The sequence below is a fragment of the Chroicocephalus ridibundus genome, chromosome 12, assembly GCF_963924245.1.
Source record: "Chroicocephalus ridibundus chromosome 12, bChrRid1.1, whole genome shotgun sequence".
NCBI classification, from domain to species: domain Eukaryota; kingdom Metazoa; phylum Chordata; class Aves; order Charadriiformes; family Laridae; genus Chroicocephalus; species Chroicocephalus ridibundus.
In genome coordinates this window covers 12,373,722-12,399,374 of record NC_086295.1, presented here as the reverse complement: position 1 = coordinate 12,399,374, position 25,653 = coordinate 12,373,722, and the positions used below count along the sequence as shown (strand labels likewise).

Here is a 25,653-nt window from a genome sequence, read left to right as displayed (position 1 = left end):
TAAAACCACAAAGATATGGGTGGGAAGGGGGAGACAGAGTAGGGAGGCCCCGCACTGGGAAACTTTTAACCTCAGCGTTGGTTTCCTAGGTTACTGCTGTTTCTCTTAAATTACCTTTCCCGCCCCCACGCGCCCAGTGTCTCTGTCCCATGCTGGAGGCGAGGAAGAGGGGACGTGCGCCGAGGCGATGTGACAGGTCCTGGCGCTGGCCTTGGCACAGTGGCCTTCCCCACGCTGAGGGATGCGACTGAGGTGCAGCAAGGCCATGGAGGGGTTGTCTTCTCTCTTGTGCTGCAAGTGCTGCTGGCCCAGGGTGGAAAGGTTGGATGCTCTTAGTGTTGCTAGGGGGCTCAGGTGGAGAAAGGAGGTGGAGATGATGGTCATGTCTCTGTGGCAGGACCGCAAAATGCTGGTGTTTCCAGTTTGTGGCTTTGGTTTGCCCTAAGACCCTTGGAGATCTCTAGCTTCTGCCCGGAGGCACCTCCAGGCAGATCTGGATGGAGCCGTGGGCTCCGTTAGCATCACCAGGACGTGAAGCTCGCCCATACCTTTCTCAGGGTGGCATCTAAGAGCTTTGAGGCAGTGGGAGAGGAGGAGAGTGCGGTGCCCTGTTGGCCCTGGGTTTAAGTTGTTCTTAAACTAAGGCAAAGCACCCGTTTGTTTTGTGGGCGAGGCACTGGTTTCTGGCAGTGTCTGCAGACCACGTGTGTGTCCACGGTGGGACAGATGTCCCCACCGATGTCTATGTGGGTGATTGTTCCTGTGGGCAGACCTAAGCACGTGCTGCAGTCCTTGTAAGGTTGGGACCTTAACTTTGGGGGAATTTAGAGAACTTTAACTTCTGTACCACAACTGTGGTGGTCACAATGACGAGAATGGCGTGGCAGGGAGGACTTCTTGTGCTCTGCAGACAGCCAAGAGCGGATCAGTAAAAGCAGAGAGCGTCTCCCAGAGACCGAGATGATCAAATTTAAAAAAGAATCAAATCCACAGGTTTCTAGTGAAAGAAAAGCAAGATTTGGGGAATGCAGGACAGCCAGTTCCCTTGTGTTCCTTTAAACATCACAGTGGAAAGTTACTTGGGGCTCCTCTGCTATGCTGAAGGTGAGCTGGCCACTGGTGGACATGGGCTTTGGGCTCCTAATGCGCGTTGATGTTCCCGCAGTGTGTGCAACCCTCCCGAGAGGTGAGATGGGCCATGCTGGAGAGAGAGGGCTTTAGCCGTATCTTCAGCACCATCTCTCTGATGTCGGATGCTTTGCCCATGGCCTCCTCTCTGCAGCCGAGCATCTCAGCCTGTCCTCAGTCCCCTCCTCTGGTGCCACCCAGCACCCCGAGCAGCACCCATCCTCTCCCCCCTCTTCCTTCACAGGGCTGAGAAGCAGAGCTTTGCTTCAACACTTCCTGGACAGAAGCGTGAGAGCTCCAGGTGGAACTATCAGCTTGTGTACACAAATAGTGACTGTGTATCTAGGCAGGCGAGGCAAAGGCACGCGATCAATGGCCAGCAATACTGGGTTGTTGGCCAGCTTCCCTATTTTTATCTGGATGTGCTTTCTGGTTGGAAAAAGGATGCCGGGGAAAATCCAGGTGTGTGACATCTCTACTTCACGTGGCAAATACGCTGATGTATTCCCCTCCTGATTCATCCCCCCCTTGAAGACCAACCGTTACTGGCACAGGGTTCGCATGGCCGTGGTGGGAGGCAGAGGGGGAAGTGATCTGGAGTCAAGCTAATCACTTTCAGTGCAGGGTGGTTTTAACCATGAGCAATGACTGACCCAGTTCTCCCCATGAAGACAAGCCGCGCTGGCATGGGGAGCAGGAGGTTGGGGCTGGCAGGAAGGTTGGGGTTTGCTTTTCATGGCAGTGCTGGTTTGGCCCTAACTTGCGATGTGAGTGAAGCCATGAGTGAGGAGAGCAGCCAGCTGTCAGGAGGTGAGATGTTCCTTCCCTTGGAACAGGATCTCCACTGGACAATGTCTGGGGTTCTACAGGTCAAAGACTGCTGTGTTCATGGGTCGGTAGTGAATGCTCTTGTGTTTCATGAGGTATGGAGACCAGCAAGGAGCTTCAGAACCCCCTGGACACAAGTTAGTTTTCTAAGTGGGAATGATCCTGCATTTTTATCCGTTTCAGAACACGTGACTATCCACAGTATATCACATATGGAAGTCTTGGACTCTGGGCATGTCTGTGTTGATGGCCGTGTCTTGGAGAGGTATCTGTCTCCATGAACGCCTCAGCATGGAGGATCAGTGCTCCCCTCTCTGCACCTGGTGGGTTTTGCAGAAATGAGATGTGTATTTGTCCCAAGGAGGGGTGGGCAGTGCTGGAGGACCTGGCTCCATTACTGACCCTGTTGGGAAGAGCACAGCCCCCGTGGCTGCGGCTGGGGAAGCCTCCTGCTGCTGTGGTAGGCAGTGCAGGAGGGGACAGAGGGTCAGTTGGCTCGTCTCCAGGTGGCCTCAGGCACGTGGGTTAAAGCTGCGGCGTGCCGGGAGGAGAGGGCTTCTGGGCACAGCCACAGTCACCCCTCCTTGGCACGGTGCTGCTCGGTTCAGAGCTTCGACATCACTGTGGGTGGTGTCGTGGAGCCGCTGCCTCCCCAGGATCTGCAGGTGCGTGTCTGTCAGTACTTCTGATCTCGTCTGAACTCTGGGGCGGTTGCAATAGTCAACCAGTTGTTTGCTGTCACCTCCACCACGTTTTGGTGGGGCTTGGCTTTCTGGTGCAGGCTGACCTGGCGCTTCCAGGGGAGCAGCGCCTGGGCAGGCTTCAGGTCACCCCACCGCTGGAGAGGAGCACGCCTGGAGGAAGGTCCACCCCACCCTCCGTGCCTTTGATGCCTCAGCGGTGGTGTGCTGTTGGTCTGACGGCTTCTCCCTGACCGGACGAGTTTGTGGCTGCAGAGCTGCTTTCAGAGGTGATGGGACATCTTTTATGTCAAGTTAGTCACCGAAGCGGGCGGGATCCGAGCTGGCCTCTGGAAGGAGCTTTTGGCACGTACGGAGAGAGCACTTAGTGTTGAACAGCATCTCTTAACAGCGGTGGGATGGGACCGGAGGGATGCCAACCGGGGAGTAGCTTGTGTTTGATGGGTTGGGTGTCACCACCACGCATGCTATAGATGTACAGGCAACCAGCCAGCGTTGTTGGCCACCATCGGACAGCCCAGCCTTGCCTTCCTCCTGCCCGCGAGGTGTTGGGGTTGTGGTACGTCGGTGCCGGAGGGATGTGGGGAGCCCTTGCTGGTGTGGCAGCCCTCTTCTTCGTCCCCTTGCGTTGTCACCCTTGTGTAGGGCTTTGTGAGCGTTGCATAAAGGGTGACCTTGTGTGTTAATTGTCGCCGTGTGTGACCCCCACGCCTCCCCTCCGCCAGCAGCAGCTCTGACTCAGCGGGCAGCGCGGGGGCTCCAGCCAGCTGGGCTCCCAGATGAAGAACCTCTTCTGTTGGAAAGGGCCCATCTCCTGCTCTTCGTTAAGCTCCTCAGCTCGCTCCAGAGCGCCCTGGCTGTCCGGGAGCAGGACCGGCGGAGGAACGGGAAGGAGGGGCAAACTGGTCTGTGCGGGAAGCCTTTCGCTTTGGAAAGCCGTCACCTCCTTCTCCTGGGCTTTATCAAAACTGAAACTGTGCAAAACGCAGTCCTGGTTTGTGCAAAAAAGAGGAAAAAAAAAAAAAAGTAATTTTTTTTCAATTAATATTTGTTTTTATCCAAAAGTGTTTCAGCCAGCTCTAATTACCAATGCATTGCTTCCTTGCTAATCAACTCTGCAGAGGGCCGGGCTGTTAGGATGGGAAAAGCTGTAATAATTTTCTATTCTTTTTGTTAATCACCCAAAGCAAAGTAGAGCTAATCCCTCGAGCCAGTTGTCTTTTATGCCATTTTTTTTTTTTAAAAAAAACTTCCTGTGTTAAGTCATTCTTTTTTTTTTTCTTTTTTTTTTTTTTTTTTTAAATATAAAAGGGTCTTGCATTCATAACTTCACATGCTGGGGAGGTTATAGGCCAGCTTCTAATTGATCTGTTTGCCTTGAAACACGTCAGAAAATTCAGAGAGGTTGCTCAGAGAGCGAGCTGAAAATTTGGAGCAGATGTTTGTTTTATAGGGGAGAGGTGGTGGTGGGGGGAAACCCACCTCGAAAAAAACCCTGGTTGCATTCTTGCTTTCGGCGAAGTGAGCTCAGTCCCGTGGAGGTGGAGAAAAGCCGTCGCCTGTGTAAAAGAAAAGGCAGGAACCGTGAAATATTAATACAAAGTGACTCCGAAGGGTGGCTCGTACTCGCCTCATCCTTTCCAACTACCTTCCTCTTTTATTAATCCACGGAGGCTTGGCTTTCTTTTTTTTGAAAATTTTTAAGAATTTTATTGTTTTGAGGCCGTCTGAATAAGCTGAGGGGCTTGGAGCCCTTGAGAAGCGAGCAAGGCAGAAATGGCTTTCAAGGATAAAGCAACTTGCGAGTCGGATGCTCTTGGGGTGCGGGACGGGTCCTGCTGCGGCGGGTCCCCCCCTGCTCCATGGCCCCCGGGGTTGGGAGGAAGGCAGCTCCTTGCTCCCGAGGTGCCTCGAGCTGGGGATGCAGACGCTGCCGGTGTGGGGAGGCGAGAGCACGGCTGGTGACCGTCGTAATGGTTAAAGCTTCCCCCACTGAAGCTCTGCCATGGGATTTTCCTCGAGTGAAGGGTTTTTTTTGGTGTCGTTACCAGTCCCCTTCCTGCTTACTGGGATATTTGTGTTAAACTGGGGAAAGAGAACGAGCTCTGCTCTCACCCCCACACTGAAACAGCCTCTTTCCTTTGCTTTACATCCCTCTGTCATCTCCTTTCTCTTCTCGGTAGTGTACTCCAGGAGGGAGGAACAGGTTAGAAGACCCCTACCTCATGCGGTAGGAAGGCAGGTTCACAAATTACCTCCTCCCTTGGCATCCCAAAAGCTTCTCTGCAGCCTGGAGAGCAGCCAGAGGTTGGCCGGCTGGGAGACCTGTGCTCCGCTGTGGTACCCGCACCCATGTTGTCCATCCATCTGGTTCCTTCATGAGCCAGTCAGCCACGTGGAAGCTATTGGCTCATGGGTTTTTAAGCCCGCTAATTAAAACCTGCTGGAGAGGTTTTGCGTGGTGTCGGGCTGATTCCTTCTCACCTACGCCGAGAGCCTGAGCGCTCCAGGTTTTTCAGGGCAGATGCGATGTGGCTCGGCTTCCCCCGCGTTGGCCGGACACCACGTGTGGCGAGAGGAGCATGTCAGTAAGCTGGAGCTGAACATCTGGCTCTGCAGGGCAGCACCTCGCCTGCTCCGTGCCGTCGCCTCCCGCCTCTGGGGGCGGTTTTGTCGCGGGATTTCGTACAGGGCTTTTAACGTGCCCCATCTCCGAGCTGAGCCAGCGGCCGCCCAACCCAGTCTCTGACCTTTTTACTGCTTTGTTTAAGCTCCCTTGCCTGCACGGTGGTGGTGGTGGTGGTGGGGGGGTGTCATTCTTATCGGCGAAGCGTTTGCTCAGCTCCGTTATCTAATCGCAGTGGTGTGCACTGCGAACATCCCCAAGACGTGCCGGCTGTTAGCGATGCCATCGCCTGTCCCTGCGCCAGCAGGCGTGTGACCTTCTGCATATCTCGCAGATTGCAGATGGAGGAGAAAAGGCTTGCTGGCCGTCTCAGCAGGAGTCTGGAGGCGGGGGTCGATGCTAAAGTCCCCGTCCCTGAGCAGTGCTGAGGTCTCCTTCCCCAAGCATTGCGTGTGGTAGAGCAGGCTCGACCACCGAGTTGTCCCAGGGGTGCAGCCTTCCTTTAATTTTTGTGATCCTGGGAACTCGGGCACCGCTCTTTGGCTGGGACCTTCCTCTCTAGACAGTGCTGGGACTGTTGTGTCCCCTGGGAAGTGACCCAAGGGACACCGCTGCACCGTGATGGGCAGTTGGGCCGGGATGTAAAACTTGCCAGCAGTTGGGATGGAGCAGGATCTCTGTGGGTACAAGCGCTCCGATGGGACTGCCTTAAAGTTTGGGCTACATCACACAAGCTTCTGCTTGTGTCCTGCCCTGACCAGCTGCAGCAGCTCAGCCCGTGGATGGTATCTTCTGAAGCTGCTGGAAGTGGAGATTGTGTCCATCTCCTCTGTCTCTGCCAAAGTGGGATCCTCCTGGGGTCGGTATTGCAGTTTGTGCTGAGCACCTCATCCAGGCCACGAAAGTGGCTGGCAGGACCTGTGAGACTTCATCCAGATCAGCCCAGCATCGAGCATGGTGGTTGCCAGTCCTCGTGGCTGTAGGAATACGGCAGGACCACGCCGCTGGTGGGCCGTAGCTCATTAGAGGAAGGGGCCAACGGCGATGGTCTCTGCTTAGTGTCAGGTCAGCCAAAAGGTGGGCAGGTGGTTTGGGTCCGGAGGTGTGTGACAGTGCTCCTTGGAGCCGTGTGGCCTGGCTGGGGCTGCAGTGAGCCCCATGTGCTGTGTCCCCGTCCCTGCACCGTTGTGGGTTCGGTAGGACCTGGTGTGAAGCACATGATGAAGGGGTGTGGGGAGTCCAGGAAGAGCTTGCAGCGTGCGGTGAAGAGTTGTGGGGCTTCCATCACAAAAAACCCCCATGTGGCACTGAGTTGACACCATCAGCTGAACCTTGTTATACAATAAAAGGAAATGTCTCAAGTCAGTGGAGACTTTTTTTTTTTTTCTTTTCTAGTGTGCTCTCAGGTTTTAGGGCAGCAGAAATCAGCGGGGCTTAAATTTTGAAGTCCTTACGATGCTTTTGAAAAGTTACCCCCCCCACACATCCTCCCTTCTTCCCCTTGGCCAAAGATGCTCAGAGAGCGGATGGCAGAAGACGATGCTGAAACAGAGCAACCAGAAGGATGCCTGTCTAGAGAAGCATAAAAGAGGAAAGGTTTGTGTGTTCGACAGATACCTGCAGCTGTACGGACTGAGCTGATTTGGTATCTGACAGCCAGGGATGCTCGCAGAAACCTGCAAACACCTACCTGTGAGGCTTTTTGGCTCACTTGGTCGCGGTGTTTGCTGCTGCTGGCTCTCTCCTGCCAGTATCGCCCATGAGATCAGTTTAACATCTAGCACATCCTCTGCGCGGTGACTGTACCCTGCCGTGGGTGGGTGATCTCATGGCTTTTCCTTCTCTCCGACGTCCCTGCTCATCTGTTCCGCCGAGCGTGGCTTCTCTGCCGGAGGGGTTACATCAGGCAGCGGCGGGACGGTGTCTCCAGGCTGGGGAGAGCCCTCGGGAGGTGGACACGGTGACAACAGCCATTCCCAAAGGGACTGCACTGCTGGAGAAGGCTTTCCTTCAAAATGGTTTTAATCTTTTTACGTTTTGAGGATCTTTATGTTGTACAAAGAGCTGGTTTGCATGGAAAATACTACTATTCTGAGCTTTGGGACATTGATTCAAATGAGAAACTTCCTCATTTCTGAGAATTTTCTGCTGTTCTGAAGATCCTCCAGCACTTGGAGCTGCAGGCAGGGCTCGTCCCTCCTGTCCCAGCTCTCCTTATCTCTGGGCACCTTGCTGCCCCTTGATGTAACCCCGTCGCATATCAACGTGAGGACGCGTGATTGTGCTCACGTGGAGCAATCAAAAAGCAACAGGCCAAGGGCTGGAGTCTCTGGCAGAAGCCGGCAGCTCGAAATCTGTGGAAATCAGCAGAGCTTCACGAAGCTGGCAACTCGCACTCCGCAAAGTCCCTGTGATTTTTCAGTTTGCTTTTCAGCTCCGTCTCTGCTGCCTGTGTGGTCTGGTGGCCCCTCAGCCCCATTTGGAGCTGAGGCTCCTGAGTCGAGCTGGCTGGAGAGCTGTGGAAAGCCTTCCAGAGGCGGGACAGGACCTCTCCCTTGCTTTCCTCTGCAGCTCCTACCTTCTGTTTGCCAACACTTGTGGTTCTGAGGTTTTGGTCAGTCGCCTCGTCTGGCGTTGTTAATGCGGTGCCCCGAGGCAGGGCTGGCTGCCCGCAGGCAGGCAAACCCCCATTGTTGTTTTAAAGATTGACCCCGCAGAGGTTGCGGTCCAGCATGTGAGCGTCCGTGACCGGGGTGATGCTTTGCTGGGCTGACTTTGTCCCCAGGCCTTGAGGACAAAATGGGTAACAGCCATGGCAGAAGGGGCAGGACCGTGCCTTATGGGTTATGCTTTCTTTCCAACTCATTACAAATGCATTTATTTTCTTTTTATTGGAATGTAACTTTTTTTTTTTCCTGCCTTGACACACGAAGTCATCGCGCCCAGAGCTGTGCTGCCTCCTGTTTGCAGCTCAGCCTCTCTGCCCACCCCAGCCTTTACCCACACTGGGGTGTTTGCGGGGCCGCTGCCTCCCCGCAGATGTGGTCACTGCCACCCTCCCACCCGTGGCCCTTGGGCAAGCGCCCCATGGGGTGAATTCTCCTCAGGGCCTGAGGTTGCCTCAGGTTGCCTTTTCCCTCTAGCTTCAAGACCCATCACCCAGGAGCTGGATGCGCGGTCACCATCCATCCCGCTGCGCTGTTGCCAGGGTTGTGGCACCTGGAGGGACGGGGGCAAGAGTCCCCTGGGAGAGCACTGCTGTGCTGTGGCTGCACTGTTGCCTCCTGACACCGTGAGCTGCTCCAGCGTGGTGGTGTCCTGCTCTCCATCTCTGCTGGAGCTGCCCCGATTCACTCTCCCGTGTGCCTTGCTCCTCTCCTCCTGGGCTTGCGCCGGGCAGGGCCCCGTCCTGCTCCATTAGAGCATTTATCCATGCTAGGGCCAGACCGGCCAGGGTTGGAAATCCTTGTCACCGAGAGGGGATGTCAAGGAAAGCTGTGGCGGCAGGCTATGCTGCGGGGATGCTGGGTAGAGCAGCTGCTTGAGAGCCTTTTTCCTGTTTACTTGCTCCCAGAAGTGCAGGGTGATGTGGTGATTAAAGGACATCCCTCCTGCCTGTGCCGGTGCATCCTTCATCCCTCCTCCTCGCCCTCTCTGGGGGGTGTCTCCGCACGTGTGGTCCCCAGTCCGTAAGCCAGGTCAGATAACTGGGGTGGCTGCAGGCAGGAGCTCATCCGTGTGGGAAGCACGGAATGTCTGAGAGGACTTTAACCCCCTTGGCAGCCTGCCCCGTGAATCTGAGCCCTGTAACCCCGCTTTCCAGCTGGCGGAGAGGTGGGGTGGGGACCGGCTCGGTTTGTTTGCTGAGTGTTCAGCCGCTGCCTGACATGGTCCGTCTCAGTGCAAGCGAGGGGCAAGGCTCTCGTGCTCTTGGGCTGCGTCGGAGCAGAAGCAGAGATCCTGCTGCCTCTTCTCTGCAAGCTGCTGTGCTCTGATACCTCTGCCAGCGCCTGTCCCGCAGGCATCACTCATCCACCTCTGGTTCCTCTGGCCAGGATCCCGGGGTACTTTGGGTACCCCCCTCTCCTTTGAGCCTGCAGTTCTTGTCCTGCTAATCCCGGCCAGTTCACAGCCCTCCTCAGCTTCAGAGGACCAAAAAAGCCATCCCGACTCCCTGAGCGGTGCTGGGCTTCCCAGGCTTGCTGGGCACTGGGGAGTTGGCTCTGCTGGGACAAAACTTGGCTCTGTGTCCCAGCAAAGCAGCAGAAGTTGTTTTATCTCCCCATCCCTTTGGTGTCTCATACGTCATTTAATGCCTTGTGTCAGCTTGTTCTCAAGGTCTTGCTGCTGGTTGGAGTATGGTCCCCGTCATCCCCAGCAGCTCAGGCTCTGGGGCATGTTATGAAAAGGCCTAGAGATGAGGGTGTGAAATTTTGGAGCATTGGCCCATCAGGTTTTGTACGAACCATGGAACAGGTCAGTGTGCAAGGAGGAGGAGGTCTCCAATCCTGGGGATCAAATAAATCCCAGGTGAGGCCATTAAGAAAAAAACCAAACCCAAGTGGTAGAGGAGCCTGGTGTGAAGACCATCGCCAAGAGCTTCTGCTTCTCCCACGCAAACTGAAGATAATGTCTCCTGCTAGGGTTGTGTGTGGCTTAGGTAGTATCTGCTCAGTGCCTGGAGGTCTTCAGTTGGATGGTGCTGTAAGAAGGTGCCATTGACTGGTTATCAACCATACTCTTGCCTTGGCAATGGAAGGTGAAGCCAGCACCATCAGTGGTTCCAGCATGGTCAGTGCAGATAGAGCAAAACTGGTGAAAAGGGAAGAGGAGATTAATTGCTTCCATTTTTAACCACTTTGGGACAGAGCAGGTTTGATATCACCAGCAGCCGCTCTGGTAACTCTGCCTCTTTCTTTGGTTCATGGTGTGGTGGTGGGAAGGGACTCATATGGAGAGTCTGAGGAGGAGGAGGTGACACGAGGAGGTGGACGTGGTACAGCCCTCTGGGGCCTCTGCTGCAGATAGTGGCACACAGGGAGATCTAGGGGAGGGCACGCATCTGGAAATCACATCTGGGCTTTAGTGAATACTCAGTCCTTGCTGTCTCAAAACAGCTTTTGAGTTGAGCATGGTGGGGGAAGAGGTCTGGCTGTTGTGGTGACCTCAAATGGCTCAGCAGCAGATGGGATCTTTATCCTAGTCTTCTCTTCACAACTTTACCCTGACACTGAAGAGCTCAAGCCTTGGTAGGCACAGGAAGAAGCCATCTCTCTGCTGCCCATTGGGTGTCCTGGCCAGCAGTCATCTTTGCTGTTAAATTGCTGTCACGGAAACTTGATTGCATCGACTGGTGGGATGGAAGAAAACTGAGTCACGGCATCTGAAGATCACTGGCATTTGCTGCCAGCGTGACAAATCTTTTCCATCCTTCAGTTTTCACTCCTCGCTTTTGTGCCCTGTCTTGGGGACAGTGTGTGGTCACTCTTGTCTCCATTTGCTTTGTGGTGGGGCATGACTCCCCAGGCATGAAAGAGTCGAGAAGGCACCTATGTTGGTGCAAAAATCCCCAAAGAGCTCCAAGGAGAGCTTGCCGCTGTCGGACACCCAGGTCCCCAGGTCTACCTTTGCCAGGGCTTCCTCGTTGGCCCTGCTGTGCCCCCGGCTGTCAGGCTGTGAGCTGGTGAGCTGTGCCTTTGGTTGGATTGCCATGTCTGCCCTTCTTTCCTGCTTGTTTTTTGCCAGTCTGCTTGGTCCCATCCCCTTTCCCCTCCCAGGCAGTGCTGGCAGTGGGTAGGACTCCTCCAGCTGGCTGAGGGTCTGGGGACGTCAGTGCCCCTCTAAGCCCAAGGAGAGGGATGTGGGGATGTTGCACAGAAGTGCTCCCTGTTGGGCCCTTTGATGGGGGACACCTGCACAGGGAGCAGCTTTCCCGAGCATCTCACCCCCTTCCGTGCCGAGACGCAGCGCTGTGGCAGGTGCCCCATTGATCCATCCCTGCCCTCCGCAGCACCTCTCAGATCTCCTCACCGCTGCGCAGCCGCGGAGAGAGGCAGGCCAGAGGAGATCTTCAGCTTCCCCCATCCTCCCACCGTTATACTGTGCTCCTGTAAGGTCATTACGTTTCTCATCCAGGCAGGACTGAGGGGGATGGAGCCCTCGATGCCGCGCAGGAAGAAGGTCACCTTGGCCGTGGCTTGTGGAGCCATCCCTAGACAGACCGTCTGTCCAGAAGCACCAGTGCCGAGCTTCCCCTTTCCATTTGAGTCACTGGAAGCTTGTGCCTCTCAAACAGACCAGGCTGATGACTGGCTGATGAAGGGTGGCTCTGCAGGCTGCCACCAGCCTTATTTCATCTAGGGACGGGACACGGACTTCTTCAGAGCAGCGTCCGTGCAAGCGTGGGGCTTACCCTACCTGGAGCAGCTCTGCTTATATTTGGGGTGAAAACATGCTCCCATGTGCTGCATGGTGAAGGTGACACAAGTCCAGTGCTCTCCTGGGTGCCAGCCTTGCGTGTGGGAGTGGATACGGCCGGCAGCCCTGGATGCCCAGCGCAATCCAGAAATCCTGGTACGAAGCTCCATGACTTCATGCAGACAGAATTTCCATGGAGGACAAGAGGGAGCCCCAGAGCATCCCAGGAGGGGGACTGCTGGGGCCCTCACCTGTTTTTTGCCATCTAGCTGCTTGTCTCCTCGAGCTGCCCACCGCTGCCCTCGCAGGGCTGTGCTGGAGGGGCAGGGGCTGCTGGTGTCCAGCAAGGGAGAGGTTTGTGCTTCCCAGACCCAGGACTGAGCTGGGTGAAGTCCACACTGAGAACCGTGACTCTGCTCTCATACTTTGCAGACTCTTCGTGTTGCTGGGGGTTCACCCCACCCCTCCTCATAGTGGCGGTCCTAAAATTGGGTGCCTGCACCTTGCCGTAGACAGACAAGATAACCTCTGAGAGAGACCCCAAAGTGCAGAGTTTTGGGTGGTGGGAGGGTATCTGGAAGGAGATACCAAATGGGCTCGCCCTGTTCTTTGCTCTTTCCACAATGTTCCCTGCCGTCCACCCCAGAGATGAGGCATGGGCCGGGTGTGCTCTCTCCAGCAGTCGTGGGAGAGAGATGTCTCCTAAGAAGTTTCTTCCCACCTACCTTATGTGCTTGTGTAGGGTTGGACGGAAGTGCCCATCCCTCCTCGGGCTGAAAAGGGAGCCCCAGCGACCAGTTTGCATGGGATGTTCCGTTTCCAGTGACGTGGGAGAAAGCCTGGGAAAGCCAGCAGGAGCGTAGTGTCCTGTATGAGAAGTTCATCTGCGCAGGGAGGAGAGCCTGGCGGCGGGACTAGGCTAACGCTTGCTTTTTGCATCCAGCAAGCTCACGTGTGCCTTGCAAACACCCCTGCTAAAGGCCCTGCTGGCAGAGAAACAGCCTGAGGGGAGAGAGCAGCCGGGAGGGAGGAGAGCTGGTACCTCTGGGGGGTGTGGAGGTGGTCCTTGTAATAACCCTCCTAATTAACTGCTGGCCATTAGCCAGCGTTAGGGCAGGATGTACAGGGGGGTTTCTCCCAAGCCTCTCTTCTTCCTCCCTCTCTCAGAGAGGTGCTGGCAGAGGTGCCTGGAGACAGGGCTGCTCGTGGGACATGGAAGGATTTTGGGACTGGGGGGCTCCTGATGCTTCTCCAGGGGCTTGAGCTGTGACTCCAACAAGTGACCAACCGTGTCTCGGGATCAGTGTCCCACCTTTGCTTTATTTGCTGTTGTGGTTTCTTGTCTGGCTTTGGGCTGGACATGCCATGGAGAAGAGAAGGTTGAGGGGGGACCTGATTAATGTTTACAAGTATCTAAAGGGTGGGTTTAAGGAGGACGGAGCCAGACTCTTTTCAGTGGTTCCCAGTGACAGGACAAGGGGCAATGGGCACAAGCTAGAACATAGGAAGTTCCGTTCAAATACACGGAAAAACTTCTCTACAGTGAGGGTGACAGAGCACTGGGACAGGCTGCCCAGGGAGGTTGTGGAGTCCCCTACTCTGGAGATTTTCAAGACCCGCCTGGATGCAGCCCTGAGGGATGTGCTTTAGGTAATCCTGCTCTAGCAGGGGAGTTGGACTAGATGATCTCTAGAGGTCCCTTCCAACTCTGAAGATTCCGTGATTCCGTGTGGCGTTTGTAGCAGGAGCTCTGGGCCATGTGCTCCCCCGGTGACACGCTCTCCCCGTCCCCACGGCTCCAGGGGTGCCGCCGAGGGGGCTGTGCAGTGGAGGCTGGGGAGGGAGCTGGAGTGCTTTGCCCAAGGTCATGCAGCCCACCAGAGGCAGAGATGGGTCCAACACCACCTTCTCGGCTGCGCTGAGGCCAAGCGGTGGTGACGGGCATGGTGGCAGCGCTGGCAGGGAGGGTGGCTCAGGCCAGGGGGGTCTGAACATGAAGTTGTCCCTGGGAAGGCTGAGACCAGCAGGGTGGAAACTGCCAGCCTTTAGGTCCCCAGTCTGCGCTGGGCTGTGGGCAGAGGCTGTGAGATAGCAGCATCCTGCTTTGCTCACTTGCTCAGCTTTGGGTTTTTTTCTCGCAGCTGAGAGCGAGATGTGCTGACGAGACAGGACGGGCAGCTGCCAGCCCACAGCTACCTCTGCTTCTAGCAGCGGGAGGATGTTTGTGAGCTCTTGAAGGCCACCTTGTGTGAGGCTGAAGCTGGTGGAGCAGCAAGGTCTGGGTCAGCCTGGAGAGAGGTCCACAGTGCCCTGTAGGAGCAGGGGGATGTCTGGGCAGGACCTTTGCCTCCCTGCTCCAGCCTGTAACATGGGTGCGTGGGATGGAGGAGGGAAGGGTGGTTCCTCGCATCCTCTCCTCCGACCGGCGGAGCGATGCAGTTGCGTAGCATCTCCTAATCTCCCTGTGCATCTCCTCTAGTTTCCTCTGCAGTTGATAAGGATTCGGGGGGAGGGAAAAGAGGGGGAGGAACTGGAGCTCAGCAGCTGCAGGACACGTGGCCCAGGGGCGCAGCGATGGCGGGCGGCGCGGGCAGGAAGCAGCAGTGCCCGCAGAGCAGCCGGCACGTCCCTGCGTGCCCCGCGTGGGCCGTCGGTGGCCTGGCAGAGGTGCCGGCTCCCAGGGCGGCATTTTAGCTCTCTGCCAAAATCCTCCTGCTCCGCGCTGATTGACGGAGAGATCGTTGAGAGGTGAGCCAGGATCTGAGTCGGGATCCAGGCTTGTCCCAGTCATCCTGGCTAATTGGGAGCTCCCTGTCGCCCCATCTCCAGCCCGTTGAGCTATTTTTGTACCCAGCATCTTCTCTCCCAAGGTGCTCTCTGCACGGATGTTGCTGTTTCTGGGGTAGAGCTGATGCAAAAGTTGCTTCATGGCAAAATGCAGTGGCTCGGAGCAAAAATTGCTGTTTGCTGCTTGTGGGTAGCAGGTGAGATGAAACAACGCGCTGGAGCAACTTGAGACACAACTGAGCCAAATCTGGAGGGGAAAATAGCTTTACCTGCATCAAGGACATGGACCTGTTGGAGCAGGTCCAGAGGAGGCCACAAAGATGGTCAGAGGGCTGGAGCCCTCTGAGACAGGCTGAGAGAGTTGGGGGTGTTCAGCCTGGAGAAGAGAAGGCTCAGGGGAGACCTTATTGTGGTCTTTTAGTATCTGAAGGGGACCTACAAGAAAGCTGGGGAGGGATTTTTCAGAAGGGTATGTAGTGATAGGACATGGGGTAATGGCTTCAAACCAGAAGAGGGGAGATTTAGATTAGGTATCAGGGAGAAATGTTTCACTCTGAGGGTGGTGAGCCCCTGGCCCAGGTTGCCCAGAGAAGCTGTGGCTGCCCCATCCCTGGAGGGGTTCAAGGCCAGGTTGGATGGGGCTTGGAGCAGCCTGGTCTAGTGGGAGGTGTCCCTGGCCAGGGTCTTTAAGGGATGGTCTTTAAGGTCCCTTCCAACCCAAACCACTCTAAGGTTCTGTGGTCTTCTCCTGAGGCAGGAGAAGTTCCTGTGTGTTGCAGTAACAAGAGTAGCAGGACCCAATGGCCCCTGAGCACCAGGGTGGCCATGCCCCTCCTTGGGGCAGCAGTGGGGGTGAGAGAGCTTTTTACAGGGGTTTTGGTGCCTCACTAGAAGGGCAGCACGGCATTTTGTAGCTCAGAGGATGAGGGGTTTGCTGGGACACAGGGCGCAGCTGGTTTGGTGTTTATGTTGGCCGCCGTGGATGCCTCAGCCATGCCTCCTGCCCTCTGAGAAAGTAGTAAGGTCAAATTAGAGGCCTCAGCTGGTTTCTTCTCGTCCTGTCTGGATAAGCCATCTGTTAATGGCATGGGATTGTCCTTCGGAAACCTGATAGCTGGTGCAGAGCAAGGCTGATGGCAGACACGGCAGCGAGCGCAGCCGGGAGGAGGATGCAGTAACCCCATCGCTGCGTCTCTGTGCAGAGACCTTTAATTCACCATTACACTGTCTGCCTTAGCCTCGTCGATTAAGGGAAGCTTGTGGGCTTGAGGGGTTGAGCTATTGCCACTCTGAAAACCTATACTAATGAGAGACACATGGCTCTTCCCTCTGAAATGTGCTTCTAATAGCTTGGGGATCCTGCTTTGCTTCTTGCGGAGGGGATATTAAGTGCAGGACCCCAATTTTGCCTTCCTTATGGGTGCAACGTGAGTTTTTAAAGCCACCTTAATTTTTGCCAAATTCCAGCTCCGGTAGTTACTGTCAGGCATCCCCGGTGGATTCAGGGATGGGTCCGTGCGGGGACAAAAGCCGGGCTCACCCGGAGCTTTGCAGGTGGAAAGGGGTTGATAAATAGCGAAGGGCAGGCGACGGGGCTGCAGACCGGGAGGTGCTGAAGGCTCTGGCCCCCGTCCAGCGGAGCACTTAGTGCACGCTCAGCCCTTCCCCTGAAATCATGGGGGATTTTTGGTTGTTTCTTTTTTTTTTTTTTTTTTATTAAATGCTGAGCGGTGTTTGGTTGCAGTCAGCAGATCCGAAGCCTTGAGCGGGTGCGGAGCAGCCCCGGGCTGGGCAGGGTCGCTCGGGGGCTGGGGGGGGTGTGATAAACCAGCCTGTGAAGCCCATCACGAGAAGGTTGGCCACAGTCCTCCTCCAGACTCCTGCAGCTCTTGGTATCTCGTGCTGGCCTGAATACCCATTTCAGGGGGGCTTCCGTTGAAATATTAAGAGGGAGGTGGCGCTACTTTATTCTCCATGCTGTCGCATAATAGATTTCTCTTATTTTCATCCGCAGGCACGTAAGAGTCGTGTCTTATTTTCCTCTTTCTCCCTTGGCAGCCTTTCCCTGGAGGCCTGACCGCCCAGCGCCCCTTCCAATGATGGGAAGCCCACAGGGTTGCGCTTAGTGGGATCCACAATGTTAAATAGCAGGAAAACATGAAAACTTTTTTTTTTTTTTTCTTAAATTCTTTTTCTTTGCCAGAGTGAGTAGCCCGGGGGCTTTCCTGCTGCCCCGGGGCGGGATGGGTCGGTGTCAGGCGGCTGAGGTCAGGCTGGGCTGGGAGTGACGGTGTGGCTGTCACGGCACCGCCTGTCCCCAAGGAGACGCGCTGCACCGAGCGATGCTTGTCGAGGGGGTGGGTGTTTTCTCGGAGGTTGTCCCCAATAAATCCATCCTGGATGGTAATCTGCGCTAAACCCTCTTTCTGTCAGTTTTCGGGGGTTTTTTATTTTAATTTTTTTTTTTTATTTAATCAGTTTTACATCTTCCCCAAAATCCTCTGGAGGTGGAGATTTTGCAACCCTCGGAGCCCGTTCCAGGGTGTCCTTATCCTTACGCGTTACAACACCCTATCCATCAGCAGTTAAATGAGGCTTGGACGAAGTTTCGGTTTTAAATGACTTCAAGGGTGGATCTGCTTTTCGTGTAACCAGAGGGTAGTTTGTTTGTTTTTTTTTTTTTCTTGAGTGGTGCGGGGGGGTGGATCTGGGGTCAGCTTTTTCTTTCTGATGCTCCTGCTGCAGGGCAGGCTCTTTGCTCAGAAATATGTCCATGTCCTCCTTTTTTAAGGGCTGGAGGCAAGCGGAGGGCCAGGCCGTTCTGATGGTGGGCTGGGGGAAGGTTGGGTGGCTGTGAAGAGCACAAGGTGTTTGCACAGCTCAGCGTGCAACGTGGAACCGTGTGAGGAGCTTAGAGCATCTCCAGGATGGACAGGCTTTGCTACTGCCTTCCCAGAGCCTCTCCTGGATGCTGCCTATGTGCCCGCCTGGGAGGGCTGGAAGGTGGCCAGCGTGCTCCAGGCATCCCATCTCATCTGCAGCTCATCTGTCCCTCCCTGCTTGCTGCTGGTCCCTGTTCTGAGATCTCAGCCCTGCCAGACCTCAGGGGGGTTTGTATTCCATCAGAGAGCTGCCCTCTACCTCTGCTATTGCTTTGGCACCAAGTTCTTCCTCCTCCTGCCACTGTCCGCAGGGGATGAAGACCAGTTTCTACCTTCTGCAGTGACTGCTGCCTTCCACAGCATGCTCTGGGCAAGGGCAGCTTGGGGAGGAGGAGATGTGGCTCACCTTGGTGACAGGGTATCTTTGAAGGGTTCATCCCGGATTACCCGTCACTTGTTCCTCTGCCCAGGCACGCGCATGACCTGCAGTGCTGGGGCCCCGCTATCCCCCAGGTTTTGGCAGCATCCCTGGTAGGTCTTTCCCAGCAAGGACCCAAGGTGTGGACCTACAGTGGGACTCGTGGGCTACTGTCACGGAGCCCGTGCCGCCACTCACCTGGTGAGTTTGCTGGTGCTGAGGGTGGCAGAGCGGTGGTTAGACGTCATTTCCAGCATGCGCTCTGCTGTTCTCCATTCACTGCACTCGCGGAGAACCTCTGCCGAGCTCCCAGCTCGCCTCCGCTCGCCTGCCCTCTGCTTTTTAACTTCCACTCCCTGCTCAAGGCTGGCTGCCAGGTTCCCCTCCCTGCCTGCATGTCCCGGGGGCTCCGGGCTCCCCCCCCCAACCCGCCCTGCAGGTCTGCAGAGCCGCAGGGCTCTGCCCGAGGAAACGCGGGCGCTGGCGAGCAGATCCAAGTGCGTGGGATCAGCAGCCAGCGGCAACTGCTGCACCAGCCGCAGTGGGAGCAGGCTGGAGGGGCATCCAAAGCCAAAGGTGGCCCAAGCCCAGGAGCTGCCGTCGGCGTTGCGTTTCCTGTTTACCGGCAAGAGGGTGGTTGGGGTGCGCGGAGACGGCCCCGTGTGAGCTGGGACTCTTGCACGCTGAGGTGGAAATAGTTAAGGGCTGGAGTGTGGTTTGTTGTCTGGAATAATAATAATAAGGACATGGACCCGTTGGAGCGGGGCCAGAGGAGGCCATGAAGATGCTCTGAGGGCTGGAGCCCCTCTGCTGTGAGGACAGGCTGAGAGAGTTGGGGGGGTTCAGCCTGGAGAAGAGAAGGCCCCGGGGAGACCTTAGAGCCCCTTCCAGTCCCTAAAGGGGCTCCGGGAAAGCTGGGGAGGAACTCTGGATCAGGGAGGGGAGCCATAGGACGAGGGGGAATGGTTTTAAACTGAAAGAGGAGAGATTTAGATTGGATATCAGGAAGAAATTTTTCACTCTGAGGGTGGTGAGCCCCTGGCCCAGGTTGCCCGGAGAAGCTGTGGCTGCCCCATCCCTGGAGGGGTTCAAGGCCAGGTTGGACGGGGCTTAGAGCAACCTGGGCGGGTGGGAGGTGTCCCTGCCCATGGTTGGAACTGGATGGTCTTTAAGGTCCCTTCCAATCTACACCATTCTGTGATTCTGTGATGTGCCTGGCCGTGGTGGGGACAGGCGGGAGGATGGGGCGAGGGGGAATCAGTGCGAGCCAGGGAAGGGCAAGGGGAGATGGGGCTTGTAGGCTCTCCCTCCATTGCCGGCCGGCCCGCAGGCTGGCCGTGAGCTTGCCGGCAGCCTTTCTGCTGGTAGCAAAGTTGAGGTTGAGCAGTGCTCAGCCCGGGCTGCCAAACCCACCCCGAGCGGGCTTTACACTGCTTGGCTGGCGCCGTGCAAAGCTGGGGTTACCCCCAGGAGCTGACAGGAGCAAAATCAGCGAGAGAAAACTCCAGCCAGCCCTGGGCTATAGCAAGATGTCTCCATCTCTCCTCCCTCCGTGCACACTGACTCCCATCCTGTGCTGGATGCACAGGATCCCACCTGGGGTGGGACGGAGGCAGGGGCTGGTGAAGGGAAGCAGCGTTTCGGCGTTTGCTTGGTGGGGATGGTGGCATTCGCGCTCGCTGCGCTTCCTGCCCAGAGTCATTTCCTTCCATGCTGCGAGGGGGCCGGGAAGGTGGTGGGGTCGGTAGAGACGGCAGGGTTCGAGAGGCTGCTCTGCGGCAAGAGGAGGGCTGCACAAACCAAACCCTGAACCGCCTTCTCCCCGCCACGCGCCGGCGTGTTTGGGAGGATGAGAGAGACGAGCAAGCAGCTGCAAGCGTGTGTGGGCTGGAGGTTTTTACCCCGCTCCCTCCGGGCGCGCGGTCCTCGCGGAGGCTGCCCTTCGCCCGAGGAATTCCCTGCCTCCTCCTGTCTTTGACAAGCGCCTCGCTCGCGCTGGGGCTCTCTCCATTGCCTGCATTTTAGGTATGCAGTTTGTAACAGCAGCTCCGTCTCACTACTTTTTTAACCCGCCGGTGCTCCATGCGGTGAGGGGCGAGCGCAGGGCGTGCTGCCACGTCCCGAAGCGGAGACGAGACACTCGCAGCGTGATACGAAGGCAAGCCATTAGTATTTTGGCACCTTCCCTCACTAGTAACCTGGTAACCTACCATGAAACCAGCTGCTAGCCTTTTCCAACCGCGTTGGTCGAGCCCTGCATCCTTCAAAGAGAGGATTAGTCTTCAGCCCTGCTGTGCATGTCCTGGATGCAAAGGCCTTGATGGTGATACGGGGGTTTTTTAAGGGTTTTTTAACATGCTGTGTCACTGAGGATGTGAGCACATGGGCAGGTTACGGCAGGGCACGCTAATGTTTGAACTTCCAGCCAGCTCGTTTCCAAAGGGTGGGCGATGCCTTCTAAAGTCACACCCTCGCTTATTTAAGGGAGCTTCTCCGTCCTCCCTTTGCAGCCCCGAGGAACTGGCTCTTTCCATGCTCTTTTCCCGAATTGCTGAGCTTTGGGGGGATATTGCAGTGGTCAGTGTGGATACGTCCTCTGTCAGGCTGCCGTCATCTCCAGACGCTGCACGGCGTGTCCTGCCAAGAGCGGATCCCGCATTCCTTGGGTAGGGTTCACAACCAGTCTCCCCACAGTCAGCCCCCGTGTCTGGCTTCCCGTGGTGTTTGTTTGAGCATCTTCTCTCGCGGTGGGGTTCGGTGCTGTCAGCCGCGGCTGCGGGTGATGAGCAGGTCACATTTCTGTCTAGTTTTAACCTGCGGTAAATTGAAATGAAAGGCGAGTCGCTCCACAGCGAGCGCAGTAAGTGGAGTTTAATTGGGATGAATTACACGCCAGGTTTGCAGTAATCTCCGTCCCACATTGCTCAGAAGCATCATCTGCTTTGGAAACGTGACTCAGAAATGTTGTTATTTGATTCCCCCAAGCATTTAAGAAACTGTTTTTCCAGGAAGCAAAGATTCTTGGGTTTGGGTTGTTTTGTTTTTTGTTTTTTTTTTTTTTTTTTCTTTCTTGTTGCTGTTGGTTTTTTTCCTCTTTGTTTTATGGCAATGAGAGTCCTTTCCCAGAATTTCCTCTGGGGAGGGAGGCTGCAAGATGTTCCCTTACCAGCATCTCTTTAGCTCCTTGTCCTCACGTGGCATTTAATGCTCCGACGTGCTCAGAGCTGCCCTTTGCAGAGGAGCCACAGCTCCGAGGTAGCTGGTCGGAGTTATCTGCTCCTCTTCTCCATGGGCCACAGCTGAAGCTGCCAGGGCAATGCTGTGCCATGGGTTCACCACCCACACGTGTAGCGCAGCGGGTCTGCTCCTCGCCAGCCCCATGCCTGGATTTGCCCTGCCATTCGCTGCCGGGACCTGCCCGGGCCGGCTTTTGACACCCTGGGCTGTCCCTCATGGTCACACTGCTGCCTTACGTTGGTCGCCTTTGGGTTGGCCCACCGGGGACAGCTGCTGGGATGCGACACCAGCCCTATAGTCTAACGAATATCCTTAGGACGATGCTGTCCCTGTGTCCCAGAAGCCTGATGCTGAGGGTGTTGCTGCCTGCCCTGGCCATCACCTGATGGGCACCGTCTGAAGGCTTCATCTGACCATGGCTTGGCTGCTTGTGGTTCATCTTGCCTTCTTCATCCATCCCCTGGAGGAAGCACGTTGCCATTAGGGAAGGGTGTGAGGATAATGAATGCAAGCACAGGTCCCCGGAGTCACCAGCCCAAGCTCTGGCCAGGATGACACACTGTCCAGCCAAATTACCAGCTTTGTCACCCTGGACCCTGCCGTCTCCCGTTTGAGATGCAATTTTCTGAGCTTTCCTCTGCAATCTGGGTTCACCCCCCACAATAACCCCCTCCACTGTCACCGCAGGTTCAAAGAGAAGCCAGGATTTTTTAAATAAAGCCCATGGGAGTCATTTTATGTGTACGGTACAGAACCATGAGATACGAGAGCCCTGAGCTGTTATCCCACCTCCCTCGGCTCCAGTTCTGACCAGCACCTTGCGTATGCGTAGGGTGTTGATACCAGACCTCCCTGGTGGTGTTGGAATTCAAATGATCTCCAGACATGTGGCTGTTTTCATGCTTTTCCTAATGTTTTCTCTCTGGAAGGTGTTTGGCAGTGGGATGGGGAAGGGGATTCTGCGCGGTGGGGGTCACAGGCAGTCAAATCTCCTCCAGAGTTGTGGCAGATCCACCACAACTGGATCTCCAGAGGTTGGGCTTGGTTGATCCTTGCACTGTGCTTTATTCTGTGGCCTTCTGAACATCACCCAAAGGTGATAAATGCTTGTCCCTTTTTGGCTAGCAAAGGACAGAGTTTTCTTGGTAAAGATGGCGCATGTATGAAGGCAGGGACTGCCCTGGGCATCCTGGTAGCACTCAGAGTTGCTGTGAGGATGCTAATGGGACAAGGGGGAGAGGCCAGAAACTGCAGGCATAATTTAGGGTGAAAGGGGTGAGGCAGGGGCACCATTGAGTTGCTTAAACCAGGAATCAACTCAAGTTTCAGTACCTAACTTGAATTTGGAGAGGAGTGGATCTTCAGTCTGTGTGTGGGCTTTGCGAGAGGCGGTAGCTGCAAACAGGATTTCATCCAGCTGGGCAGGAGGCTGCGCCCTCGGAGGGTCCACCTCAGTAGAAAGGCTTTCTTAGAAGAAAAAAGTTGTTCTCTCAAAAGATAAAAAAAAAAAGTACCGTTGGCAGATGTATGTCGGGTGGAGGAAGAGGAAAGCGTGAGGTGTGAAGCCAAAGGGGGAAGGAGCCTGCAGTAGCGGCAGAGCCCTCTGCTCGTCCTGCCGGGGGTCACCGCGGGCGAGACATCCAACTGTTCTTGGGGGGGACAGAGGTAAATAGGGGGGTGGTGGCTGGGGAGGCTTCCTAGGGAACGGGTAAGACGGGGCTCGTGTGGGTGCACAACCAACGTGTGCACGGCAAGAGAGGTGTGCAAGATGAGTGGCGAGATCTCTGTGCTGCCTTGAAGATTGAGGAGCGAGCTGGGGGCTCTTGAGGGGCTTGTCTACGGTGAGAGGTGCAGGAAACTTCTCTGGGAGGACCTGGGCACCTGCATCCATGCTGAGGACTGGGCTGACGGTGCCGTGCTAGAGCTCTGAGTGCAGGTCACCACTTCAGCCCATGGGAGGCTGCCGTGATGGCTCACGTGAGCCTGAATGCAGTAAGTCCTCTACAAGGCACCGTCCCCGGTACGTGCCCACTGTCCTCAGAGCTCCGGCAGCTCTCTGCCCGGGCTGGGGCAGCCGTGCCATCCTTGCTTTCCAGCACAGCCAGGGAAAACACCATTCCTGGGGCTGAGCTTTTCAGAGGCCGGTATCCCGGTGCCATGGGCATGCCTGGGTCTGCCATCATGTGATGGGTGGTAATCCAGCTCTTCAGATGACTAAAAGTGCTTTGTCCGTGACCTTCCTTCTCGTCCATGGGAATTTCAAGCTATTCGCTGAACTCCGCTTTTGTTTTCTCTTTCTCCCATAGTGGATATTCGTGAAATCAAAGAGATTCGTCCAGGAAAGAATTCACGTGACTTTGACCGGTACCAGGAGGATCCATGTTTCCGACTGGACCAGTCTCATTGCTTCGTTGTCCTCTATGGCACAGAATTCAGGCTGAAGACCCTCAGCTTGCAAGGTAAAGCACTCATGGTCCCTGGGCTGTGCCAGGGCAGGGTTGGATGGGCACCTCATCTCCACAAACCTTGAATGCATCCTTCCATGGGTGAGCTGGAACCTTATCCCTGGGCAGATGCTCTTTTCGCCATGCTGAGGGAGTTTCTTTGGAAGAAGGTGACGCTGGTTCCCTGAAGGGTACACATTCAACACCTAGTTACGTCAGTTAATATGCTTGGTAAACCCAAAAGTTGGGTGAACTGAAGCTCCTAGTTCAAATGTGTGCTTGAGATCGAGTGTTTTATCTCAGCCTGGCTTGTTGGTGTTCATCAGCTGCGTTGTGGTAACCGGCCACGTGCAGGAAGTGGTAAAATCTCCCTGACTTCTGCTTTGCAGTTCTGAGCGAGAAATCGTTGCCAGTGGCAATCGGTAACTCACGAAGCCACAGTACCTCTGGGCTGTTGGTCTCCGCTCCGCTTTCCTCAATGCCTCGTCTGTTGGCTTAGGCTGGACTTGGAGCACCCAGCCTTATGATTTGGTTGAAAGAGAGGAGGTTTATGCTGGTGGGTCTGCTGTTCAGATGGAGGACAGGTTCTTAATCACTGGCTGCCATTCAGCTGGTAGACGATATCTTTTTCTACTAACTTTATGCAGTCTTGTGTCTCCTTTAAACCAACATAGATGAGCACCGACGGAGGCAGCCATGCTGCCTCCTTAATGTCCACGACAAACCTGCCTTCTGGCTGGTGCTGTGGGACACAGGGACGGAGACAGCACTTCTGCCCTCAGAAAGCTGTCAGGGAGGTTATGGAGGAGCTGGCACACGTTCCCAAGGAGGTGCTGGCCTGTCACCCAGGCCAGCCAGAGCACTACTGCTTGGGGACAAAGATAACCCCCCAGCTCGGGAATGGAAGGGAGGAGAGAGCGATATGCCCAGGAGCAAGGGGGCCGTCCAGCCACGGACATCCCACGGGAGGGGAGCAGGAGCTTGGCAGGGAGAGGAGCCGGAGGGATCTGCACGGGAGGGGGTTTTTGTCAGAAGGGGGATGAAGGAAGGAATGGGGTATGTAAGATGCTGGGGAATAGTCCCAAGAGGTTTGGGCTGGTGATCAGCTGCTACATTCCTTCTTCCCATTTCTCCTGTGTGCTCTCCACAGCCACTTCCGAGGATGAGGTCAACATGTGGATCAAGGGGCTGAACTGGCTGGTGGCAGACACTCTCAGGGCTGCCACCCCCCTGCAGATTGAAAGGTGAGGAACTTTTCCTTGTCCTGCACTTGTTTTGTTTTTTTTCCCTTTTCTGTCCTTTTTGACAGAAAAAGGTGACCACAGTGTCAACATCTCATTCCCTCTCTGAGCCGTGCTGCCCTGGTACCCCTGTCTCTGCACTCGCGAGGCTTCATCCCATTGATCCATTGAAATTGTTGGAGGTGTTCAAGGCCAGGCTGGATGGGGCTTTGAGCAGCCTGGTCTAGTGGGAGGTGTCCCTGCCCAGGGCAGGGAGGTGGAACTGGATGGTCTTTCAGGTCCTTTCCAACCCAAACCATTCTCTGATTCTATGACCCACTGTGCTACATCGTCTATGGCCAGAGTTTGATCTCACAGGCATGCAGGGAAAAGGAGCTTTACCACAAAACAGATGTTTTTAGGTGTGCCTGGCCTGTATTATCTGTAGCAATTCAGTGTAGAGGCATGTAGAAGATACCTTTGAGTTTTTTCTTCTCTGTGGGCTCACTTTCAGACAGAGACAGTTTTCAAGGGGGGCAGGTTGCCTGCATGAAAACGGGGTGGGCTGCCTCTGGAAGGGGAGCAGAGCCAGGTTCCCTGGTGGGAAGGAGGGCTGTGGGGGAGGATGGCAAGGTGTCGAGCATCTTCCAGAGGTAACACCAAACCAAATGGGCTGGTTGTTGAGGAGCTGGGGCGAAGTGTGTGCATGTTTGTGCCTTTCCATTTAGGTGGCTCCGGAAGCAGTTCTACTCGCTGGATCGCAACCGGGAGGACAGGTAAGAAGAGAGAAAATGCCCGCTTGCACAGACTTGCACGTTCACAGAAGGGTTTGAGCCGGGAGGGCTTACCTTTGACTTGAAGCCCCAGCCTTTGCTTTAGATTTTTTGTTGGGTTCCTTAGTTTTTTAATTTTTATTTTCAAGGAACATTAATTCAAGCCCCAATATTTCCCTGGCTGATTTTCAC

At 55.4% G+C, this 25,653-nt stretch overlaps 1 protein-coding gene across 4 annotated transcripts in view; it reads left to right on the top strand.

Annotated features, from left to right (window-relative positions):
* Positions 1 to 25,653, top strand: part of PLCG1 (phospholipase C gamma 1) — a 51,475-nt gene that overhangs the window by 958 nt on the left and 24,864 nt on the right. For all 4 annotated transcript variants that reach the window (XM_063350430.1, XM_063350428.1, XM_063350429.1 and 1 more), the window contains exons 2-4: positions 23,331 to 23,483; positions 24,619 to 24,712; positions 25,417 to 25,464. In XM_063350430.1, coding sequence (XP_063206500.1) covers positions 23,331 to 23,483; positions 24,619 to 24,712; positions 25,417 to 25,464 — 295 coding nt within the window. The remainder of the gene's footprint in view (positions 1 to 23,330; positions 23,484 to 24,618; positions 24,713 to 25,416; positions 25,465 to 25,653) is intronic.